At 42.7% G+C, this 20,990-nt stretch overlaps 1 protein-coding gene across 1 annotated transcript in view; it reads left to right on the plus strand.

The window, feature by feature from the left end:
* Positions 1-18,438, plus strand: part of LOC142018644 (guanylate cyclase soluble subunit beta-2-like) — a 43,469-nt gene extending 25,031 nt beyond the window's left edge. The window contains exons 6-16 of the mRNA XM_075004604.1: positions 645-868; positions 1,875-1,986; positions 4,037-4,140; positions 5,047-5,263; positions 9,043-9,363; positions 10,103-10,251; positions 13,624-13,770; positions 14,035-14,189; positions 16,327-16,541; positions 17,189-17,311; positions 18,287-18,438. Coding sequence (XP_074860705.1) covers positions 645-868; positions 1,875-1,986; positions 4,037-4,140; positions 5,047-5,263; positions 9,043-9,363; positions 10,103-10,251; positions 13,624-13,770; positions 14,035-14,189; positions 16,327-16,541; positions 17,189-17,311; positions 18,287-18,438 — 1,919 coding nt within the window. The remainder of the gene's footprint in view (positions 1-644; positions 869-1,874; positions 1,987-4,036; positions 4,141-5,046; positions 5,264-9,042; positions 9,364-10,102; positions 10,252-13,623; positions 13,771-14,034; positions 14,190-16,326; positions 16,542-17,188; positions 17,312-18,286) is intronic.
* Positions 18,439-20,990: the final 2,552 nt, after the last annotated feature.

Below are 20,990 nucleotides of genomic sequence, written 5' to 3' on the forward strand. Positions count from 1 at the left end.
TGTCTGTACAGGGGAAGGTCAACGGGAGTTTCTTCCATCAACCTCCCTTACTCCTTATGTCTCACAAGGAGCACCTGGGTCAACTGCAACCACTGAGAGGTCAATTTCACTGGTCTCTGTTAGATGAGTGAAATTGAACCCTGGAAGATCGACCGTGAGTGTGCCGATCTTCTGGGGTAGTGTAGACATGCCCCAAGTTCCAATTCCTTCTCAGAATGCCGCTCAGGATTGTGCAGCTACAAACTACATTTAACTTATAATAGCATAAAATCTCTTTGTACTTTGGAAATTTTTCACATTCTACAGACCTTCTGCACTAACTTTGGTTGCTATGTTGATAATTAAATAAATCTCACAATGCCTCAAAGTGTGTGTCCCATCACAACTGATGTAAACTGCTCTCATGCTGTATAAAGTTAGTGTGGCCAAGCTGACTTACACCAGCTAAAGATTTAACCCAAAATACATAGAGATGTAATTAGTATTATTGATTTGTCGTAGGTCTTGCGCTACTGATTTTATATATAAACACTCAACACCATATGTGTCGACTGTAAATGCTTGAACTAGTACACAGCATTACACAAATACTTACAAAGGAAGGTTTGGTTCACTACATGGTTTTGTGTTTTATTCCCTTTCAGGAATCATTGGTGCAGTCGCCCTGGATTTTTTCAACACTAACATTTCAATGGAAATAGTCACTCAAACAGAGGAGGAAGAAAGAACTGGGAAAAAAGAACATATTGTTTTCCTGGTCACTCAAAAGCCTGTATTTTCACACAAAAAAAGAAATCAATTCTCTACTTCACCACAGTACATTGCTGACCCTGGAAGGCGAGCTGAGAAACAACAACTGAATAAAGAGGTATTTTGATGTTTTTTCCCACAAATAAAATTGAAGGTGATATATATTTTTGTTAGTAAATACTGTACTTAGGATTTTTATAGCCAAAATATTTTAGATGAATCTGCTGTTACCAGTTAAGGCTCCCATCCTGCAAGTTACTTCAAGCACACAGATCCCATAGATATCACAGAAAAATCTGCAGAATTGGGTCCTGTAGGACCAGTCTCTAATTTACTGAATGTCTTCAGCTCCCATGAAAGTCCCAGGGAAATCAAATATTTCAGTATGAATTGAGGATGGCTAGTCACTGTCTAGTTTCTAATCAGTCCCACAGTCCTTTAGGAACTAATTTAAGAAGTATGACACAATTTATTTGCAGTTATTTGTTTAATCTGCTCTAGCCATATAAATGACGTTATACGTATGCCTACATTTTTGAACATCAGAGAGGTAGCCGAGTTAGTCTGTATCTTCAAAAACAACATGAAGTCCTGTGGCACTTTATAGACTAACCAATAGTTTGGAGCATAAGCATTCATGGGCAAAGACCCGCTTCATCAGAAGCAGCATCTTTGGAGCTTATGCTCCAAGATATCGGTTAGTCTAAAAGGTGCCACAGGACTTCTTGTTATTTTGGAGCATGTATTTCCAGGTTCCTAAATTTTGATTGCCCAAATGGAATTTGCACATTTATCTGATCTTGCACATTTGTGTACACAATTTTGGTGCTTTGGGTGTGCAAAATCTTGTACAACAGACCGCTGTATGGTCAACCAAGATATGCACATTTGATAATTCCAGTTCAAAGGCTGCGGTCAGGGATTTTTGAGAAATTGGCCCTTTCTTTTAATCTCCATCCAAAATATATTTCTTTGGGTCAGAGCCTCAGCTAGTATAAATTGGCATAGCTTCCTTGACATTTGTGCTCCTACATTGATTTACACCTGGTGAGGATTTGGGCCGCAGAGTTAGAGCTGGAGAACTGAAAATAGAATTGAATGTTCAGACTGGGTTTATTCCACAGGATGTTGAGAAAACCATGAATAAGATTAGAGACAGAACAAGCCTTGTTTCTGTTTGTCCTGTCAAGAAAAATCACTGGGAAACAATCAGAGGAATCGTTACAATAGGAAGAGGTAAGGGGGAGATGATTCAAAAGGAATGTGACATCATTCATTAATATTACCAACTTAGTATGTTATAAACCACACAAAATTCCACTTCCATCAACTATTCACTATTCATGTTTTTCCTTTACTTTTGTTAGGGTATTGTATTCCTTTGAAGTGGCAGACAAGGAAGCCTGCTCACTGATGGAACATAAACCCAAGTGTAGAAGGGTGTGTGTTTCCTCAGGCTTTTAAGTGGCTGACTTTTAAAGTGTGATTATACACTAAAAGCTTATATGTAAAAATAGCATCATAGAGTTCCGTGTTTATCAGATCCTAATGAGTGTAGTTGCAGTTTACAAACAACAAAATTAAATAAAGAAAAAGGTTTTCTAGATGCCAGCCTTGCAAGCTCAGTCTGAGATCTGGTTAAATTGGGTTATTTCCTTTTCAAACATCAACTGCAATGAGCATGGTGGGCCAAATTATATCCTAATAGCCTTATGCTTGCACAGGTGTATCTGATAACACCCTATGTATCCATAGGTTTGCTCAAGAATGTCCGACTGAATTCTATTGGTTAACCATAAGGATAATTCAGTTCACATTCCCATAGCTGTTTTGGTTCAACAGGGCTAATAGAAGTAAAAACTTATTTTTGAATCTAGCATCAACCTACATGAGTCTGAATATACATAATAAGCAGATCAGCAGACTACCATAATTGCTATTTATCTATCATCACTTTTTGAAGTAGAACGGCATTTTAAAAAAGGATTTCTTGTGTCAACTTGTAATAGCTCATCAATTATTGACGTTACCAAGGGTCTGATTTTTAAGGCTGCTCAGCTCCCAATGACTTCAGCTGGAGCTGGAGAACCTCAACTCTTCTTAAAATTAGGCCTTGAATTCTTAACCTAGGCTCTTCCCCGCCTCCCACCCAGTCACCTGAGAACTTGCTACCTTTGCCCTTATGCCCTGAATGTCAGACCTTTGAAAAGAGATAGCTTGAAATAATTGGCAGTCTGATTGTTATGGGTTACAGGAGAATGCTTAGCTATAAACGAAGTAGTAATAATCCTGCATTTCCCCATTCACAGAACTTGTTTATTGCTTTCTAGGTAAAATAGTCAAAGTACCGAAAGGTAAAGTGATTGCAGTTAAACACCTGTTGTTGGGGAGATGTTTAATTGCAGTGAAGATGTATCTTTAGGTAGAAAATAGATAGGTACCTGTAGCTGCATCCTGAACAGCCCCTCAGCCAACACAGGCCAGCCACAGATGTTAGTCACAGAGTCGACATACCCTAAGTGATTGAGGTGTCTAGTATGAATTTAAAGTCAGGAAGACTTGGATACATGTGGGCACTTCTGAAATTTTAACCTACATGCTTTGTGCTCAGAATGTCAGGTAAAAACATCACCTTTCTGGTTGCAAGCTGCTTCCTCCCCACAGACACAATGACTGCTTTAAGAGAAAAGCTCAAGCCATGCTTCACACACATTCCTTTTGATCTCCATACCTGAACTAGATTTCTGCCCATAAGGGACAGCAAACTGTGTCCCTATTCTTTTCTGCTGTGAGTGCCTATAAGCAGCTGGTGTGAATATCACAGTGACAATTGTTATAGTATCTAAAATGTCACAGTGTCCCACTGCTACCTATTTTCTACATCATTTCACACAAATTAGGATTCCTGTTTTTCTGGGTTTAAAGAGCTAAACTTTTTCATGCACATGTTGAGCCGATGGACCCTGGTCATCTGCAGGTGTGATTGAATTTGGGACCTGAGGGGCTAAAGCCACAAGCCTCTACCACTTGAGTTAAGAACCAATTGGCCCTTAGCTAACATTGTCACACAGACTTCCCTCTCCCAAGAGGTCTTAGTGCTGCTGGGTTACACACAGAAAGTCGCTCACCCATTTCAATTTTATCTACAGCATTCCACACCTAGAATTTTCACATCTCTATAATTACATGCTGTTGACAGTAGCTTTCCTTAGTATTTCACATCTGTCTGCTGATTGTTTTTATGAGCTACAATATGATTGAAAACTTCAAATTTATCTTACTGCAGGAAAACTTCTGAGAGGATTTAACCCTGTGTATCCTACAACCCTGTGGATTGATACAAAAACCTTTTGCAATGGGCTCCCTTTTCATATTGTTTTTGATGAAGAGGTAAGGGACTTCAGCATTGCTCTGCATGTCCTAAACCCCCTTCCACTTAGATAGGTGCCTATTTCTGCTACCAATTCACAAAGTGTGGTGCGCTGGGTTTTTCTCCACCTAACTGATCCAGCAGATGTGCTCAGAGGCCATCTATCTCCATACAACATGGCCAGGGAGCTTTAGGAAGAGAACAGTCACCTTCTAACCATTAGCACAGTGTTCACCTAGTGCTCTAACCATTAAGTTATGGAGGGATTCTCTCTGACACACTTGATTTTTAACTAAAGTGAAGTGACTTCACTAGGAGAACTTAAAGTCGTCCCACATCTGATTATCCCATAGCCCAGTGGTTGGGGAACCCAGCTGAAAGGTGACAGATGGTGTGAAAGACTTTGATCACCTAAGTGAGGTTTTCCATGCTGCAAGGGAGTTCACTGTGATTTCTGAGGGTGAAGCAGCCGCACAGATGCTAAGAAGGTGCATCATCATCAAACACATTCATTTCCTGGATTTTCCAGTGCCTGTATCTTTCCCCATCTCCTGGACTCCCTAGGAAAGGCTCTCCACCCTGACAGCCCTGAACTTCAATCTGGCTTCCCTTTTGCACCCCTCCCTCAATCCCATAGCATTCATGGAAAATTGACTTAATTCTCCTCTCAGTCACTGGGTTTAAGCTCTACTGGGATTGGTTGAGTTTCACAGGACTGACACTGGTGTAAGCAAGACAGATCAGACTCACTACCTGCATACAATGGCTATTTCATTGAAGATTCATGTTCGGAATTGTAGCAAATTATATCAAGGACATGTCCATTTGCAAATAGTGATTATATATTGCAAGTGGAGGTTCAGATGATTGATAGCTGAAACCAGAAAGGATGTGAAATGTAACCTGTGGGCTGTGTTGGTTTTAAGCTCAGAATAAAGCAAGCTGGGGTGAGCATTCAAAAGATTGTCCCTGGCCTTCAGACCATGGGCATTCGCCTGGATCAGTACTTCAGTATCGTGCACCCAGAAGTGACATTCACCATCTCCAGCGTTCAGAAGTTTATCAACAGTCAATTTGTTTTCCGGACGAAGAGAGAAATGATGCCAGAGTCATGGAAACAACGTCCAATGCTAGAGCTAAGAGGTACTTGATATTGTCTGTGAATAGAATGGCTCTTACTCAGGAGTGAAGGTAACTTAAAATTTCTTTCAGGTACTGTCCTATTGCAACCCAGGTCCCTGACAGCTCTTTAAATAGCTCCCGGCTGGCTTTTGCCCCAGCTCAGCCTGCTCTTGCTGGAGCTGCGCATCCACTTATTTTTCCCTCCGCTCTTATACTAATCAAGAATAATGGTAGAGTTGAATTAGCTGATTTCTCCTCCCTCCCAGCAGTAGAGAAGTAAATGGCCAGCTGTTTGAACAGTGTGGGAAACATGAGCTGTGCTTTACTACATGTATGGACAAATCCTGCCCCTCCCTCTGCAAGAACTGAGAGTCCTCTACCATGAGTACCAATAAGATTCCATTTGAGGAAGGCTGAGTACTGAGGCATGCGCAGAAATGCTCTTCCCAAAGCCATGGATCCTGCCCTTTTAGGGGCTTCCTGATTTATTGCGCCAAGGCCAGACAGCAAGTGGGGCAGAATGAGACAGTAGCTCCCTGTACAAACCCACGGTCCATCTCTCTTGAGTAGGTGGTAGGATGACAAAAGAGCTGTTTTAACCATTACTCTGCAGAGAATGCCTCGTCTTAGTTCCTCTGCCACTCCATGGCCTTGCCCATGTTTCCAGGATGGAGATCCCCAGCCCACAGCCAAGGCCATCCACTTTATTGGCAGTTTAGGATGTGCACGATCAGGCTCTCAGTACCACCTGCAGGGCAGCCAAAACAATATGTATAGCAGGAGCATAGGCAATGACTTTGGATGCTCCAGGGCTGACAAGCCCATGGGAAAAAATAGTGGTTGCTTTGCAACCACCAGCAGCTGCTTCTCCACTTTCCCAGTGACACCTGCCCACTGCAATCAGCTGTTCTCCCCTGGACCTCCTGGACTCCAAAGGAGTGAGTGGGAGCATTGTAGGGAAGGGGGCAGAACTGGGCTGGAAGAGATGGGGTGGGGCAGGGGGTTGAGCACCCTCAGACCCAGGAGAAAACTGGTGCCAGTGAGTAGGAATGCTGAGAGCCACTGAACCAAACTGTAAACCCAGGATGTGATGGAAACTACTTTAAGCCGAGGGGTGCAGCAGTGACCACAGCATCCCTCGTTCTAGCACCTACGATCACCGGAGTAACCATGAAGTCAGACCCGGATTTATATAGCGGAGGAGGGGGGAAGGTTACCAGTCCCTAGCAGAACCAGATGATGAAGCAAGAGGGGTGCTGTGATGGCATCATATGCCAGCAATGCCCCTCTGCCATGTACACTGAACAAACTGGACAGTCTCTGGGCCAAAGGATGAATGGATATAAGTCTGACATCAGGAATTAGAATACACCTATAGGGGAACAGAATAGGGGTATTTCCTCTAGGGGAATTAGAATAAACCTATAGCAGAACATTTTAACCTCCCTGGATATTCAATAATGAATTTAAATATAGCCATTTTTCTAGAAAAGAATTTTATTACAAGATTACAGAGGGAGACATCTGAATTGGAATTCATTTACAAATTTGATATATTTAAGCTCAGCCTTCAAAGGAGATCGCGGCTTTCTAATATATTACAAGGGAAATTTCCCCACCTTTGGTATTCGCAGGAATGGGACACATCCTAATTAATTTGCTTCATTATCTGGTCCTACTAGGGACATGTAACCCTTTTATTTTCTCCTCTCACCTCTCCCTGCTATAGAAACCCCAGATTCTATTTTTTCTACTCCAATCATCTGAAGAAGTGGATCTTACCCATGAAAACTCAGGATCTAATAAATTTATTAGTTTCTAAAGGTGCTACAGGGCTGCTTGTTATATGTGAAGCTACAGATAGACATGACTACCCCAGTGAGACTGTTAAAATTTTAGTGATTTTATGCCATTTATATTGTTTGCTCACTGTTTGCATTACTCCCAAACTTGAACAATAAAAAAGACTAGTCAGTTATTCTTTTGTTTATAGTCATTTACACTTTGTGATTCTCATTTCTGTCTTGCCCCCTTCATTAAAAATACAGAACAGATTAAATGACTGTGACAAAGAAATCACTTGATTAGTTTTCCTTCTGAGAAATGGTATTATGGGAGGTGCTGACTGGGTTGCAACAAAATGTTTATTTAAAAAGAAAGGCAAAAATGTTTTTGCGCCTTCATTTTGCTTCTTTAAGCTATAAACAAGAAGGCCTGAAAACTTCTATTTGCTCATGTTTTGTCTTAGAAGTATCATAGATTTCAAATCTGGTCTTCCCTGGCTTTGCTGGAGAACTTTAGGAAGGTTTCAGAGAAGTATTGGGAGTCAGAGTAAAATAGATGTTCACAAAACAAGGAGTTCTAAACATTAAAATTACATCTCCTTCCCACTACTTACATTTATTTTTGTGGCATTTATTATGTCATAAACCTATTAGTTCTTTAGTCATCCATACAGTGTCTCGAGAAAAAAACAAGGGAGATGAATTTCTAACTGAATTCTGAGCACAGAAAACAAGCAGAATAAGAAAAAAAGAAAAAGGGAAGTATTGAGTTTAAGGGTGACTTGCAAGGGGAAAAATTGAGCTTGTGCTTTTTTTCGTATTTATTATACTATAAAATATGCTCAATTTTTCGCCTTGCAAGTCACCCTTAAACTCAGTACTTCCCTTCTATGCTCACAGATTAAGCAAGAACAGTTACGCTGCACCTACACTAGCAAGTTCTTTTGAAAAAAACTGGGCCTTTTCTGAAAGAAGCTGTGGAGCATCCGCGCACAAACTGTTCTCTTTCGATCTCAAATCGAAAGAACACAGCACTTTTTCTAGTGGTCCTCTTCCTCTCCCAGATGAGGCAGAATACCTTTTTCTGAAAGATTCTTTCAAAAGAAAAAGCACGTGTAGACGCCCCACGGTCCCTTCTTTCGAAATCATGGTGCCAGATTTTTCGATTCCTGGCCCGTTCTTTCAAAAGAGCAGGGGCTGTGTGGATGCTTTCTAACAAAAGAGTGGATTGCTCTTGCAAGCTACTTTTTTGTGTGTAGATGCGCTCTTTTGAAAGAAGTTTTCCAGAAGAGATCGTCCGGAAGAACATCTTTCAAAGGATGGCTATAGAGTAGATGTAGCTGTAGTGCATCAGACATGCTGCTAAAAGGAAAACTTCCTGTAGGAAACATGGTCATATGCCATTAGACTGGACTTCAGAAAATCTGGGTACAATGCCTGACTCTGCCATAGACTTTCTGGGGGCGGAAATCCAGGCCCTTTGCCAGTCAGTGGGGTTATGACAGGCCTTTTGTAAGCACTGACTGAGGGAGGAGCATGGGTTCTCAGGAGCAGGCCCCTTCCAGAGATGCAGAAAACCACTGCTCCCTGCCCACCCCAGCATCCTTAGTAATCTGACTGAAATTCCAGGAAACTGAGGCTGTCCTGCAATTAGACATGTGTGGCCGGCCCATGCCAGCTGACTCTGATACACAGGGTTGGAGGCAGCGGTGCTGTTGCAGTGCAGATGTTCCAGCTTGAGCTCTGGGACCTTCCTACCTTGCAGGGCCTAGATACCAGCATCTAACCCAACCCAACCAAAGTGTCCACACCGCAGCCCCAAAGCCTGAGCCTTGAGAGCCCCAGTCAACTGGTGCTGTCCAGTCAAGGGTTTTTAACTGCAGCATAGACAAATCCTGTCAGTCCTCAAGGCGACATATACCAAAAGACAAGCCATTGTCCTGAGGGCAAAGAATCCCATCCTCATAAAACTAGGCTGTTAAAGTCCCCACGTTCTTCTCCGATTGTTCTAAACAGGCCAGATGATGTGGATGGAGTCGCTGCAGTGTATGCTGTACCTCTGCTCACCTTTACTGCGCACTCTGCACGAGTTGGAAGAGAGACAGATGCACATCGCGGATATAGCACCTCACGATGTTACCAGGGATTTGATTCTCCTCAACCAGCAAAGGCTGGCTGAGATGGAGCTGTCCAGCCAGCTGGAGAGGAAGAAAGAAGAACTGCGGATCCTGTCAAAGCACCTGGAGGAAGAGAAGAAGAAGACAGAAGCTCTGCTCTATGCTATGCTTCCAAAGCACGTGGCCAACCAGCTAAAAGAGGGGAAACGAGTAGAGGCAGGTGAATGAATATATGTGTGTTTCAAAAGAGCAGCTCTGTCCTTGATATTAGACTAGGGAGCTGTGCTGCTATCCAGAGCCGGCTCCAGGGACATGCAAACTGTGCAGACTCAATGATACCCCTTCCCCGCCTTTTCTGGTGGCTGCCCATTCAGCAAGAATGTTTGATGAAGGTTCATGATGGGAGGTTTGAATGAGACTGGAGGAATATAGGAGAACAGGAGTGCAGGGAAGGAGGATATCGAGCACATTGGCTGTACATATACGATATTGTTATTCCTTTAAAAATGCGTAAGCCTAGCATGGGCCTGGTTTAGGAAGCATTTTACTTTGTTACTTGGAACAGCACCGAAGCAAATGTTTAAATTCCATTGAAGTAAATGGACCTTAAGCACAAACTTAAAGTTAAGCATTGGCTTAAGTACTGCCCAGAGTAGGAATGGACTAAAGAGTGTGTGTAAGTGATTTGTTGAAGCAGGCCCATGTGCTGAAGTATCTGTAGACAGCTCCCTGGATTGTCTAAGGCATGCTGCAGTTCTTACATTTGATACATTATTAAATCACCTCCTTCCTTACTAATATGGATCTTAAATGAATCGTCCGATTTTCTAAATATTGAGTAAAAAAAAAATCTCAGCAAACAACGCTCATGTGCGCATATCACACAGAGCTACTGATTGGGCCAACCCAACAATTATTTGTCATTTGAACTATACTCACATTGACCTTTCTATTCACAGGGGAGTTTAAAGAATGCACCATATTGTTCAGTGATGTTGTGACTTTTACCAACATTTGTGCCCAGTGTGAGCCGATTGAGATAGTCCTCATGTTAAATTCAATGTATCTGCGATTTGACAGGCTAACAACAGTGCATGATGTCTACAAGGTAACTACTTATTTACGAAGGCTGCAGCTATTTTCATGAAACTGTTTTTTGTGAATTACAAAGGGTTTCAGTAAAGCATGCAATATGGGAGCTTACGGTGGCCTTTGCTGTAGTCAAGAAACAAAAAGGACTTTGTCTAAATTGTTCATACTATGGCTATGGTGCTATATTTAATTATAAACAATTATATATCCTTTTTTTTCCTAGTTTTGTAATGAAAAATAGCCAACATGCATTGATTCTAATTCAATGTACTAAAAAGATTCAAACAAGAGTGTAACCAGGTCTGCCTACTTTCTCTGATGGCATTTAGCTCACTCCAAACCCTTTTGGAGCTATTCACAGGGGCACTTTTTAAACTCACTTGTCCTTGAGCTGGTATTCCAAGAGTTACTCACACTTTATTTTGCCATTACTGGTGTCAGAACAGTTCATCTACTTTTAACTTAGAAAAGCTTACCTATTACCAAAGGCAATGGGACCCTGACTATATCACCTTCTGATATCAGTCCAAAGTGTTAAAACTGATTGGATTGCTGTAATGGGTCCACCCACTTGTGAGCACTCCTCAGTGGCAAAGGGGTTCCATGTAAGGTCTTTGCCTGGGTGCTACCAGTTCTTGTATGAGGCTTGTGGCCAATCTTCAGCCATTACACCTGAGCTTCACCCAGATCTAACTTTACCTCACACTTGGAGCTGTCTGTAGTGCAGCTGGTCTCCCAGTTGGTATATAGACCTACTTGAGTCAAATTCCTATGAGGAACTGACAGGCTCTAGCCCAGGAGTTTCTTTTATATGGACCTGTTGGGTCCTGACTGGCTGCCACTGAGATAGCCACTCTGTCTTGCCAGGAGGACCTCTTCTCTGCTCCTCTCTCTCGGATGGGGTATGGAATGGCCTCTGGCCTCTTCTCGGGGGCATCGGGTCTTAGTCCACCCCACCACAATTGCCCATTTTGCATAGCGTGGATCTTTCACCTTATGCTCCACCTGGCTTGGATCCTTATCCTGGGCATAGAGAAAGAAAAGCAAAATATAAGGGATGTGGCTTAATTAGGCCATGACTTCACACTTAACTCTTCTGGGAGCTGACTGGCTGCAACTGCAGAAGCGTAGGTCATGATTACTGCCTTAATTGGTTCCACCCGTTGGAGGGCTGCCACCAGCTCCTCCTCATTCAGCTGGTCTTAGCTTCTTGCAGGGGCTCCATTGCATGTCCCTTTAATGAAGGTAAAGGGTCTGGGAAAGGACCTGTTTGCAGTATCAGGCACTAGGAGCCTCAGGACTGTTTCTCAGTTTCTTTAGGGAATGTCTTCCCCTCAGTCTACTTCTAACTCTGCCTTCTCAGGGAACCAGGCCACTAAGGAATGAGTCCCTGCATTGGATACCTGCCATCTCTTGAGTTGTGACCACTCGAATCTTACCACCTGACCTACCCCACTAGGTCCCTGATCTGTTGTGAGGAAGGCAAAATTCACCCTACCCCAGCCAACCTTATGGTGAGGTTAAAATTCCCAGCCAGAGCTCCCAAAAGGTAGTTGATTTAATATTCACACTAGTCCAAAGAATCCAGTTGTACATTAATCCTAGCGGAGACTGCTGATCAAGCTCAGGCCTACTCACCAGAAGCCACCACCAGTCAAGGAAAAACCATCCCTTTGTTGGCAACCAGGGTGGGAGGTGTGGCTGCAGTGTCTTTATAAGTATCCTCCTTGCTGGCAGTAACATTGTCAGCTAGATGCAATTAACAACTTAGAGATGAACCTTTTATCAAAAGTCACTTGGATATTTTCTCCCTCGTCTTGGCTGGTGTAAATCGCTTAGCTCCATGACTTCGGAAGTTTGAACATCTGGCCTGAAATTAATATCTCCCCCTGCAATTGTAAACATCTATGCAATCCAAGCCAAATCTTGAAATCCTTACTGAGCCAAACTCCCTGTTAAGCCCATGGGAGCTTGTGGGAAGAGTAGGTTACAGTTTCAATGTTCTCAGGAGGGAATGAATTATTGAAACTGATCAAAGGCACATTCCTATTTCCAGCTAATAAATGCCTGAGGTTCTGAATAAATCTGATTAAAGAAAAATCTCTTGCCAAAGAATAAATATAATTAGAATATCTATTTGCATTAGTGACTCTGGCTGTTATTTTTTAATTTACTGTAGAATATAAATATACTGGTGTTATTATTAAGTGGACTGCCTTGATGGGAGCCAATCCTACAGTTTTCATGGATAGCTTTCTATATTGTTAGAATAGAATCCTAGAACTGGAAGGGACCTCTAGGGGCCATCAAGTCCTGTCCTCTGTACTCACAGCAGGACCTAGCACCATCTACATTAACCCCAAGAGATGTTTATCTAACCTGCCCCTAGCTACCTGAAAGCTGTTCTCATGAAAAACTTCTGAGGCCCCAGCAAGGATCCAACTCATAACCCCTGGTTCACAAGCCAGTTGGTAGGAAGCTCATTAGAAATTTGGTGCTTTCTATACTACTAGCATTCAGGGAAAAAAAAGGAACAGTACATTTAAGCAAATCATTCATGTAATGAAACAATGAAACCTCCTCAGAGTTGTTTACAGAATTATTCACAGTGTACAATGACTGTAATACTTTTGGGTTATCTGTGGTTCAGAAAACCTGCTTATCTTCCAGGAGTGGGCTCTGCCCACTCTGTTTCCAGGGCTAAATCCCAAAGTACTTTCTCAGGCAGAAGTTCCACACGCTACTGTGGGATTTTTGCTTAAGTAAGACTTGGCTCATAATAGAGACTGTGGAGAAATCCATAGATCACAGAAGGACAACCTGGTCCTTTTGTAAGACAGACCAGCCTACACTGCACGCTTCACACTGCGATTTCATGTATTCCTAACATTTAAACAATTTTCCTAAGCTGCCATTTGACTAGCTCAATGGTAATTGTCACTGAAGAACAGCCCCTCATTTATATTTTCCCCTAAAAATACCCTTTAAAGCCTGAATGTGTGACTTAGCCAGCCACCTGTGAATAGCATTCAGGAAGTCCCTTAAACTAGCTGCTGCCTCAGTGACCCATATGTGGGAGTGTGCATGGGCGTTCCCACCCTGAGAGGAAGGGGAATGCTTTTATAGCACGGCTCCTCCATTGCCTCAGGCCCCGCAAAAAGCCCTCTGTAGAACCAGGTAGAAGGTAGTAGAGCTGGGCAGGAATTTTCTCACTGCAGAGCCAAGTGACACATCATACCCAACATCAGCCTCAGATGTCTGAGAGGTCAAGAGCAACCTTTGAAAGAAAAAGTGGGGCAGCTGTGGGCAAAGAGAGTCCCCACCCCTGAAAAAATCCCAGAATGAATCGTATTTAGAATACTCAGCTGTGTTTCCCTGTGTATTAAAGGTGGAGACAATAGGTGATGCCTACATGGTGGTAGGAGGTGTCCCTGTGCCTGTGTCTACTCACGCTGAGCGAGTTGCCAACTTTGCTCTGGGAATAGTCATAGCAGCCAAAGAAGTGAAGAATCCGGTTTCTGGAAGTCCTATACAAGTGAGTCAGTACTACAGAGATATACTTATTTCCACATGCTGGATGGGTGAAAGGGTTGTTGCATAGTTAATGTGCTGGTCTGGACTCAACTGTGTTCACTCCCTTTGCGCTCTCAAGAAATTCCCCACAGCTGTATTTTGATAAATTGTCTGATGTTTCAGAGGCACGTGCTATGGTACGAGCATTGAAGAGTAGATGGCTGGTTAACATTTTAAACATATATTTAATAAGTGATATCCTGGGTTTCTTTGTTTCTTTGTAAAGATTAGAGTTGGGATCCACACAGGTCCTGTCTTGGCTGGAGTTGTTGGAGAAAAGATGCCTCGTTATTGTTTGTTTGGAGACACAGTGAATATAGCTTCCCGGATGGAGAGTCATGGGGTTCCAAGTAAAATACACCTTAGCCCCACTGCCTATCAGTGAGTAACTGCCTAGTGCTCCTTCTTCTTTATAGCTTCGTTGGAAAATTTTACAATTTTTTGGTTTTAGATGTAAACATCACGGTACTCCACAGTCTACTCAGTTTAAACAAATACTCCGTTACAATAATAGGTTCATGTAAAATAATTTTTTCTTCAAATTTACTGTCCCTATACAAAGACTGATTATTCTGATTCTACATTTTAGAGTAAAATGTTTTTCCATATCCTTCATGAGCACATAATGTTGTAACTTAAAGGCTCACTAAATCATCTAGTCTGAGTATCTATATAAAATAGCCAGTAGCATTTCAGCAATTTATCCCTGTACAGAGCCTGATAACTTGTGATATAAAGATTTTATTGGGATTTATTTAGCACAAACCACATAAACCACTGTTGTTTTTCACCCAGGAGGAATGTAGCGTTATCAATGCCAATAAAACCTTGACATCACATCTATAAATATTAGAGCTTTTGTTAACCTAAGAATCACTTTGATCCCCTTTTCTTAGTGTTTGTAGTCTTTAAAAAAAAAAAGACTAACCTCTGTTCATCCAAGTTTGAAGCATAATGATATTTTCTGGTATGTAATACGTGACATTTGCCATCAGAAACACTTAGGCTACGTCTACACGAGCAAGTTCTTTTGAAGGAGTTTTTGAAAGAAAGGGGCTCTTTTGAAAGATTCTGTGGAGTGTTTGCACATAAAAAGTATTCTTTTGCAGGTAAATCAAAATAATTTGGTGCTCCTTTTGAAAGCGCTCTTCCACTCCTGCTTCAGGAAGAACGCATTTTTTCAAAAGAAGCTTTCTAAAGAAAACCTGTATTGACACTGTGCAGGCCCTTGTTTTGAACGAGCAGTCCTTGTGGCACCTGATCTTTCAGTCCCTGGCCCATTCTTTCAAAAGAGCAGGAGCTGTGTGGACGCTCTCTTTCAAAAGAACAGATCACTCTTTTGATCCGCTTTTCTGTGTGTGTACACGCTCTTTCGAAAGAAGTTCTTTAGGAAGAGATCTTCCAGAATGGCTTCTTTCAGAAGATCTCTGTAGTGTAGACATAGCCTTAGTTAAATTTCATTAGTGTGGAAGAATTAATCAAACTCTTGGTATGGTCAGTTTCACATCACCCTATACCTGTTCCTTGTCATATAAAGCTCTAATTGGCAGGTGAATCCCACCCCAATCATTAATATATATATATTTTACCATGACTTCATGGACAGTAAGAATCTGAAATGAAAATTTAATCAGATTAATCCTTATTAGAGCCTGAGACAAAGTTTATTAAATTAAATGGAAAGAGTCATTGACTTCAATGGGCTTCATGCGTACCTACATAAGCAAACCAAGTCTTGGTCTGAATACAAAAAACAGCTTCAGAGCAAAATCCTCCTCTCAGTTATTTGTAGTGAATCTCAACTCTACTGCCCTGGTCTCCCCACGTGTTTTTATTTAATTGCTGATATACACCATGTTATTTTTTGATAAATATGTTAGGAATCATTTAAAAAGGGATAAAGAATAATACAGAGAATATTTTATTGCCTCTGTACAAATCCCTGGTGCACCCACTCCATAAATACTGCATGAAGATGTGGTCATTTCATCTCAGAAAGATGTCTTGGTATTGGAAAAAGTTCAGAAAAGGGCAACAAAAGTGATTAGGAGTAACGAAAAGTTGACATATAAAGAGAGATTAATAAGACTGGGATTTTTTCCATCTTAGAAAAGAGAAGACTAACATGCGACATGATAGAAATCTTTAAAATCATAACTGATGTCGAGAAAGTAAATAAGGAATGCATATTCTACCTGTGGAACTCCTTGCCAGAGGATGTTGTGAAGGCCAGGACTTTATCAAGATTCAAAAAAGAGCTAGATTAATCCATGGAGGTTCACAAATAGATATTAGCTAGAATGGGTAGGAATGGCGTCCCAAGTCTCTGGATCACTTTGATTACCTGTTCTGTTCATTCCTTCTGAGGCACCTGTTATTGGCCACTGTTGGAAGACAGGATAATGGACCTAAATGGACCTTTGGTTTGACCCAGTATGGCCATTATTTTGAGAAGGCTAAGAATTTGATAATTTTTTCTATGTAAAAACTTATAATTTAATTGTTATTGTTGTTCTAGCTGCCTAAAGGACAAAAGTTTTGAGATGACTGCAAGAGGAGAGATTGAAGTGAAGGGCAAAGGGAAAATGCATACATATTTCTTGATTAGAAACAAGACTGCAACCGAGAATGAGATCATGGGAAACCCAACAAATGAATCGGAGGCTGTCTCTACATCTGTTCAGTCCTTTCATGAGTCCGGGATCAAAATGATGCAAAGTTCATGTCAGCAAGGTAGAGTTAGCACAACAAGAAACCAATTCCTTCCACAGTCTTTCAAATTCCAATGAAATTACAGTAAATGCTTTCATGTCCGGCAACCCTGGGACCGGGAGGTTGCTGGATATGCAAATATGCTGGTTAACAGAGAGCAGCTGATGAGACACAGTCAGGGCTCAGGATGGGCAAAGCCATGAGATCCACAAATGTGGCCAGGGAAACAACAGCAGTGCTGGGGCCAGGAAGCCAGCTCAGACCAGGGTAATGCCACCAGGGCCAGGGAGCCAGCTGGGGAGGGTAATGTGGCTGGGGCTGGGAAGCCTGCTGGGGCTGGGAAGCTGTCTGAGGCTGGGGCTGCAGTAACGTTGGGAAGCTGGCAAGCTACCGGGGCTGGGGGAATGCCAGAAAGCCACCAGGACTGGGAAGCTGGCTGGGGATAGGGCCGTGGTAACACTGGCAAACTGCCGGGACTAGCGGGGAAGCTGATTAGGGTGTGGGGAAATGCTGGCATCTCTGGGAAGCCTGCTGGGACTGGAGGAACTCCAGCAGTGATGGGGCTCAGGGAAAGCAGAATGTTTGTGCTGGTTATTTGGAGAGTTCCAGTTAAATGAATATCGGATAAAAGAGAGCTTCTGTAAATATTCGTTCCCGTATTCCCTCAGCTATGCAGCCCAATTCAGACCAGGACCCGCCTCCAACCATAGCAATGAAGTACACTGATGGTCCCATAGAAGCACAAGCCAGTTACAAAGGAAGAAGTCAAGAGGGAATTTTGGACTTCACTGGTATTTCTTTATTACTGAATTTTCAAATAGTGATACTAGAAAACATTTAAGGCTTGATCCTGCAAACAGGTCAGATTACTCATGAGAACAGTCATTGCTTACATACAAATGCATTGTATCAGTGGAACAGCTCTCATCTGTCGCTGCTTAAGGCTAACCATCCAGCACATTGTTTAGGGCTGAGCATATTCATCTTCATGGTCATCCCAGGCTTCATGGATGGGTAGGGACAAAGAAGGTCATGATGAGACTCTTATGACTGATTATCTTTAAGATTTTGAAAGCCCCAGAGAAGTTGTATCTGGGATCTCACACACTGGTCATGGCAGAGTGAAGCAGGGAAGGGCACTCTCATTGCACCAGCCAAAGAGGAAGGGAAGTGGCTAACTCAAGCCACAGAGAGGAAAAGGCTCTATGGCAGTAGGTGCATAAGTCACCGTCACTAAAGACAGGGCAGGGAGCTCTGGTTCCCATCCACAACCTCCTGTCATTTTATCTGTTGGTCCCACCTCCTCAGTCTCTGCTGACCCAAGTACACTCAGAATTAATTAATTTCACAAACCCTGGGGGCGTCTTCTGCAAATCACTCTCCCCATCATATGTGCGTCACATAAGCCCTGAAAGCTGCAGTGTTTGAGTTTTCTTGGTGCTAAGTGGTAAGGTTATTCCAATCCTACGCCCTAAGGCACAAGCTGGCCACCCATGGTTAGCAAGGATTTATTCCCTCACGTACAGCATTACAAAGTTTATCAGGTGCCATATGGAGACATTCATATTCCTGTGAAGTTGCAGGTGCTGGCTAGATTTGGAGAATCCTGCAATTCTACATACAGACCAAAAACACCTTATGACTTTTAAAATGCATATTTCCTGTTAACTCTGCATGACTCCTGTATACCCAGTAACATAACAACCACACAGCTGCCCATGCTATATGGTTCTTAAGAACTCACACAGAAGAACATTTCTTTACAGGCAAAACACATGACTTTGAAAGCGATGGACGTCACCATGGTGACCAGCAGCCAGTCAATGATCCTTATCTGTGCAATCAGGAAAGAATCAAACCAGCAACCGAAGAACCAGAGATCAGAAATGTCAGATCCAATTTTTGCAATTTAATTTAGACTGCAAACTTTAAAAGATAAACAAGGTAAGCACTTTACCACCTACTGGATTTTGCTACCTGGGTACTGATGTTATATGGAAATTAGCACAGGGAGTTTGTAAAAAAGACATTTCATGAGTGCTTGCAAGAAATACAAAACCATGGAGGATCAAACAGGTATCTCTTGATCATTATAGTTACATGATTTAATTCTAATATGGAAGCATGAGATGACAGAAGATGCTTTGGGCATGGGATACCTTTCAGCAAGCATCATATTTCTTCTACTCTTCTTCCCCTCCTAACAGTTGGGTTCATGTTCTTTGGTTCCCACTCAGAAATCAAAGTACACAGAGATAGGAAAGGATGGACTCATGTGACTAGTGGCTTTCTTGCTCTAATAAGCATTCATAATAAAAGAAAAATACCTTTAAGTGACACCTTCCTTGACTGACTCCAATAGTATTGAGTGCTTGTCAGAGCAAGGCGAGCAGGATTTGGCCTACTTCCTAACGTTGATACCAGTTTAGTAACCAGCCTGTCCTCTGCAGGGGCCTATATTGTATCCTGATAGCAGGGATGGACTCAGGTTTAATGAGATCAGTGTTTCCCTTTCACAGTAAAGACCGCTTTTGCTTTTTAGTATTTATGGGGAAAACATCAGTTTACAATTTTTTATACTTGCATTTGTGCTGCATTGAGAAGACAAGGAAACACAAGGCTCAACATAAAGCATTTTGAGCCCAATTCACCCCTGTACAGAGGACCAGAAGTGACTGTCCCATGTGCTCAGGTGGATTGTCTAAATGTTAGCACCCTAGGGCACATGGCCAGACAAGTCATGGAACTTTAAATTAACAGAAATGTTTAATCTGGTAAAATACATTCATTTACCACCTAAGTTCTCCAAATAGGGTTCCAGTTTATTTCGGAGCATCCCTGTCCACCTAAACAGGATATATAAAGCTCAGGAGTGCAGCTATAGTGCGTAACTTTGCAGAAGACATGCAGTTCTTTAATTTCACTTCCCTGATGCTGAAAGTAAGATTCAGGCTCACTCGGTGATATACCCATGCCATATTTGATGAAAGTGGCAGAGGAAACAACAGGCTGGTTGCCAAAAAAGGGTTCGTGACCTAGGACATTGCAAGGAGGCAAGATGGATCTAGGGACTGTGAACAAGATAGTGCGTATCAAAAATTGTCATCTTCTTGCAGTGCGGCTGTCCTAATGTTGGTGCAAGACACTGCTCCCAATGGGGGGGTTGGCTTCTGGCTCCACTCCCAAAATTGATTCAAGGCAGTGGAGTCTAATACCAATTCAAGGATCATCACACTTGTGGTTACGATTCTTGCATATTTGCCGCATCCTACGACCCATGAATGCGCTTCCCCTCCCCTCCCCAGAGACATGCACCTCCAGCCCACCCACGCCTCCGGCTCCAACTGTATATGCCAGAGACTAACTGGAGCTGCTGCCACTGAAGCCAGAGGGTGCTGGGGTCACAGGGGCTGTGCTACTCTGGCTGGGGCCTTCAGGGCTGCGCCAGGTTCAGCAGAATCCATGTGGCTCCTGTCTGGAGCCACGGCAGATGTGCAGAAGCCACGTCAGGGCTGAAGGAGCAACATGGCTCCCAACCGGAGCCACAGGAGTGCGTCGGAGTGGGCGGGGGGGGGGCACTTCACAGGCACAGCCGCATTTTGCCACACCCTGGTGCCACGGGGAGCCTATTGGACCCCGCGGATTTAAGGTCTGCCGCGGTGGATTCCTTAATTGTGTGAATGTGAATAAAGTTTGCTGCGCCTTGATCAAGAATTCACAAGGTTGGATAATATAGCTGCTGTTCTGACATACGCTCTGGGCATCAAATTTCCACCTCCGTATCCATGTGTATCTGCAACAAATGCTCAGAGCTCCTTTTACATACCAAGGTAGAACATGAAACTTCTGTAAGGAACCTTCTGTCTGCAGACACCCCAGATGGAAGTAATGTTATTTTATGAGGTTAAATGTTTCCATTAAAGTACTATGATTTGTTTGGACATGTGCCCTGAAGTGCTACTGTTCAGACGATCCAGCTGAGCACGTGGGACATTCAGAATTGAGCTCACCTTTATTACTGGTATGATTTTAAGCAGCCTGCCCCTCCATCCATGAGCTCTATGTACTGCTTCAGTGCTGACCCCATCTCCACGAGGGTACAGACCTGTCTAAGTTTTGTTATTGTGAAACTGGATATCAAGTTTTTAATACGTGGCGGTGTGCTGTTCCTTAGAGCTGTGGCATCTACATTACAAGCTACATACCTCCTCTTACTCCTGATACTTTGGAGGGCCCTGTACTTTCCACACTGTGGACGGACTATACTTCAGGTTGAATTTCTCTGGTTCAGCAACATGCCAGTAATCTGGCATGATTTTAATTCGTCAGATATCCACTTATCACAGGGGTAGCCAAGTTTCCCGTGGGCCCCTAAAATTTGTTTACAGCCACCAGTCCTGGCTCTCAATGTTCTGTGCCATTATTTAGCTCTAATTTACCCTTAAATATCTAAGAGCTCAGCAAGCAGTG

The sequence above is a fragment of the Carettochelys insculpta genome, chromosome 10 (genome assembly GCF_033958435.1).
Source record: "Carettochelys insculpta isolate YL-2023 chromosome 10, ASM3395843v1, whole genome shotgun sequence".
Classification (NCBI taxonomy): domain Eukaryota; kingdom Metazoa; phylum Chordata; order Testudines; family Carettochelyidae; genus Carettochelys; species Carettochelys insculpta.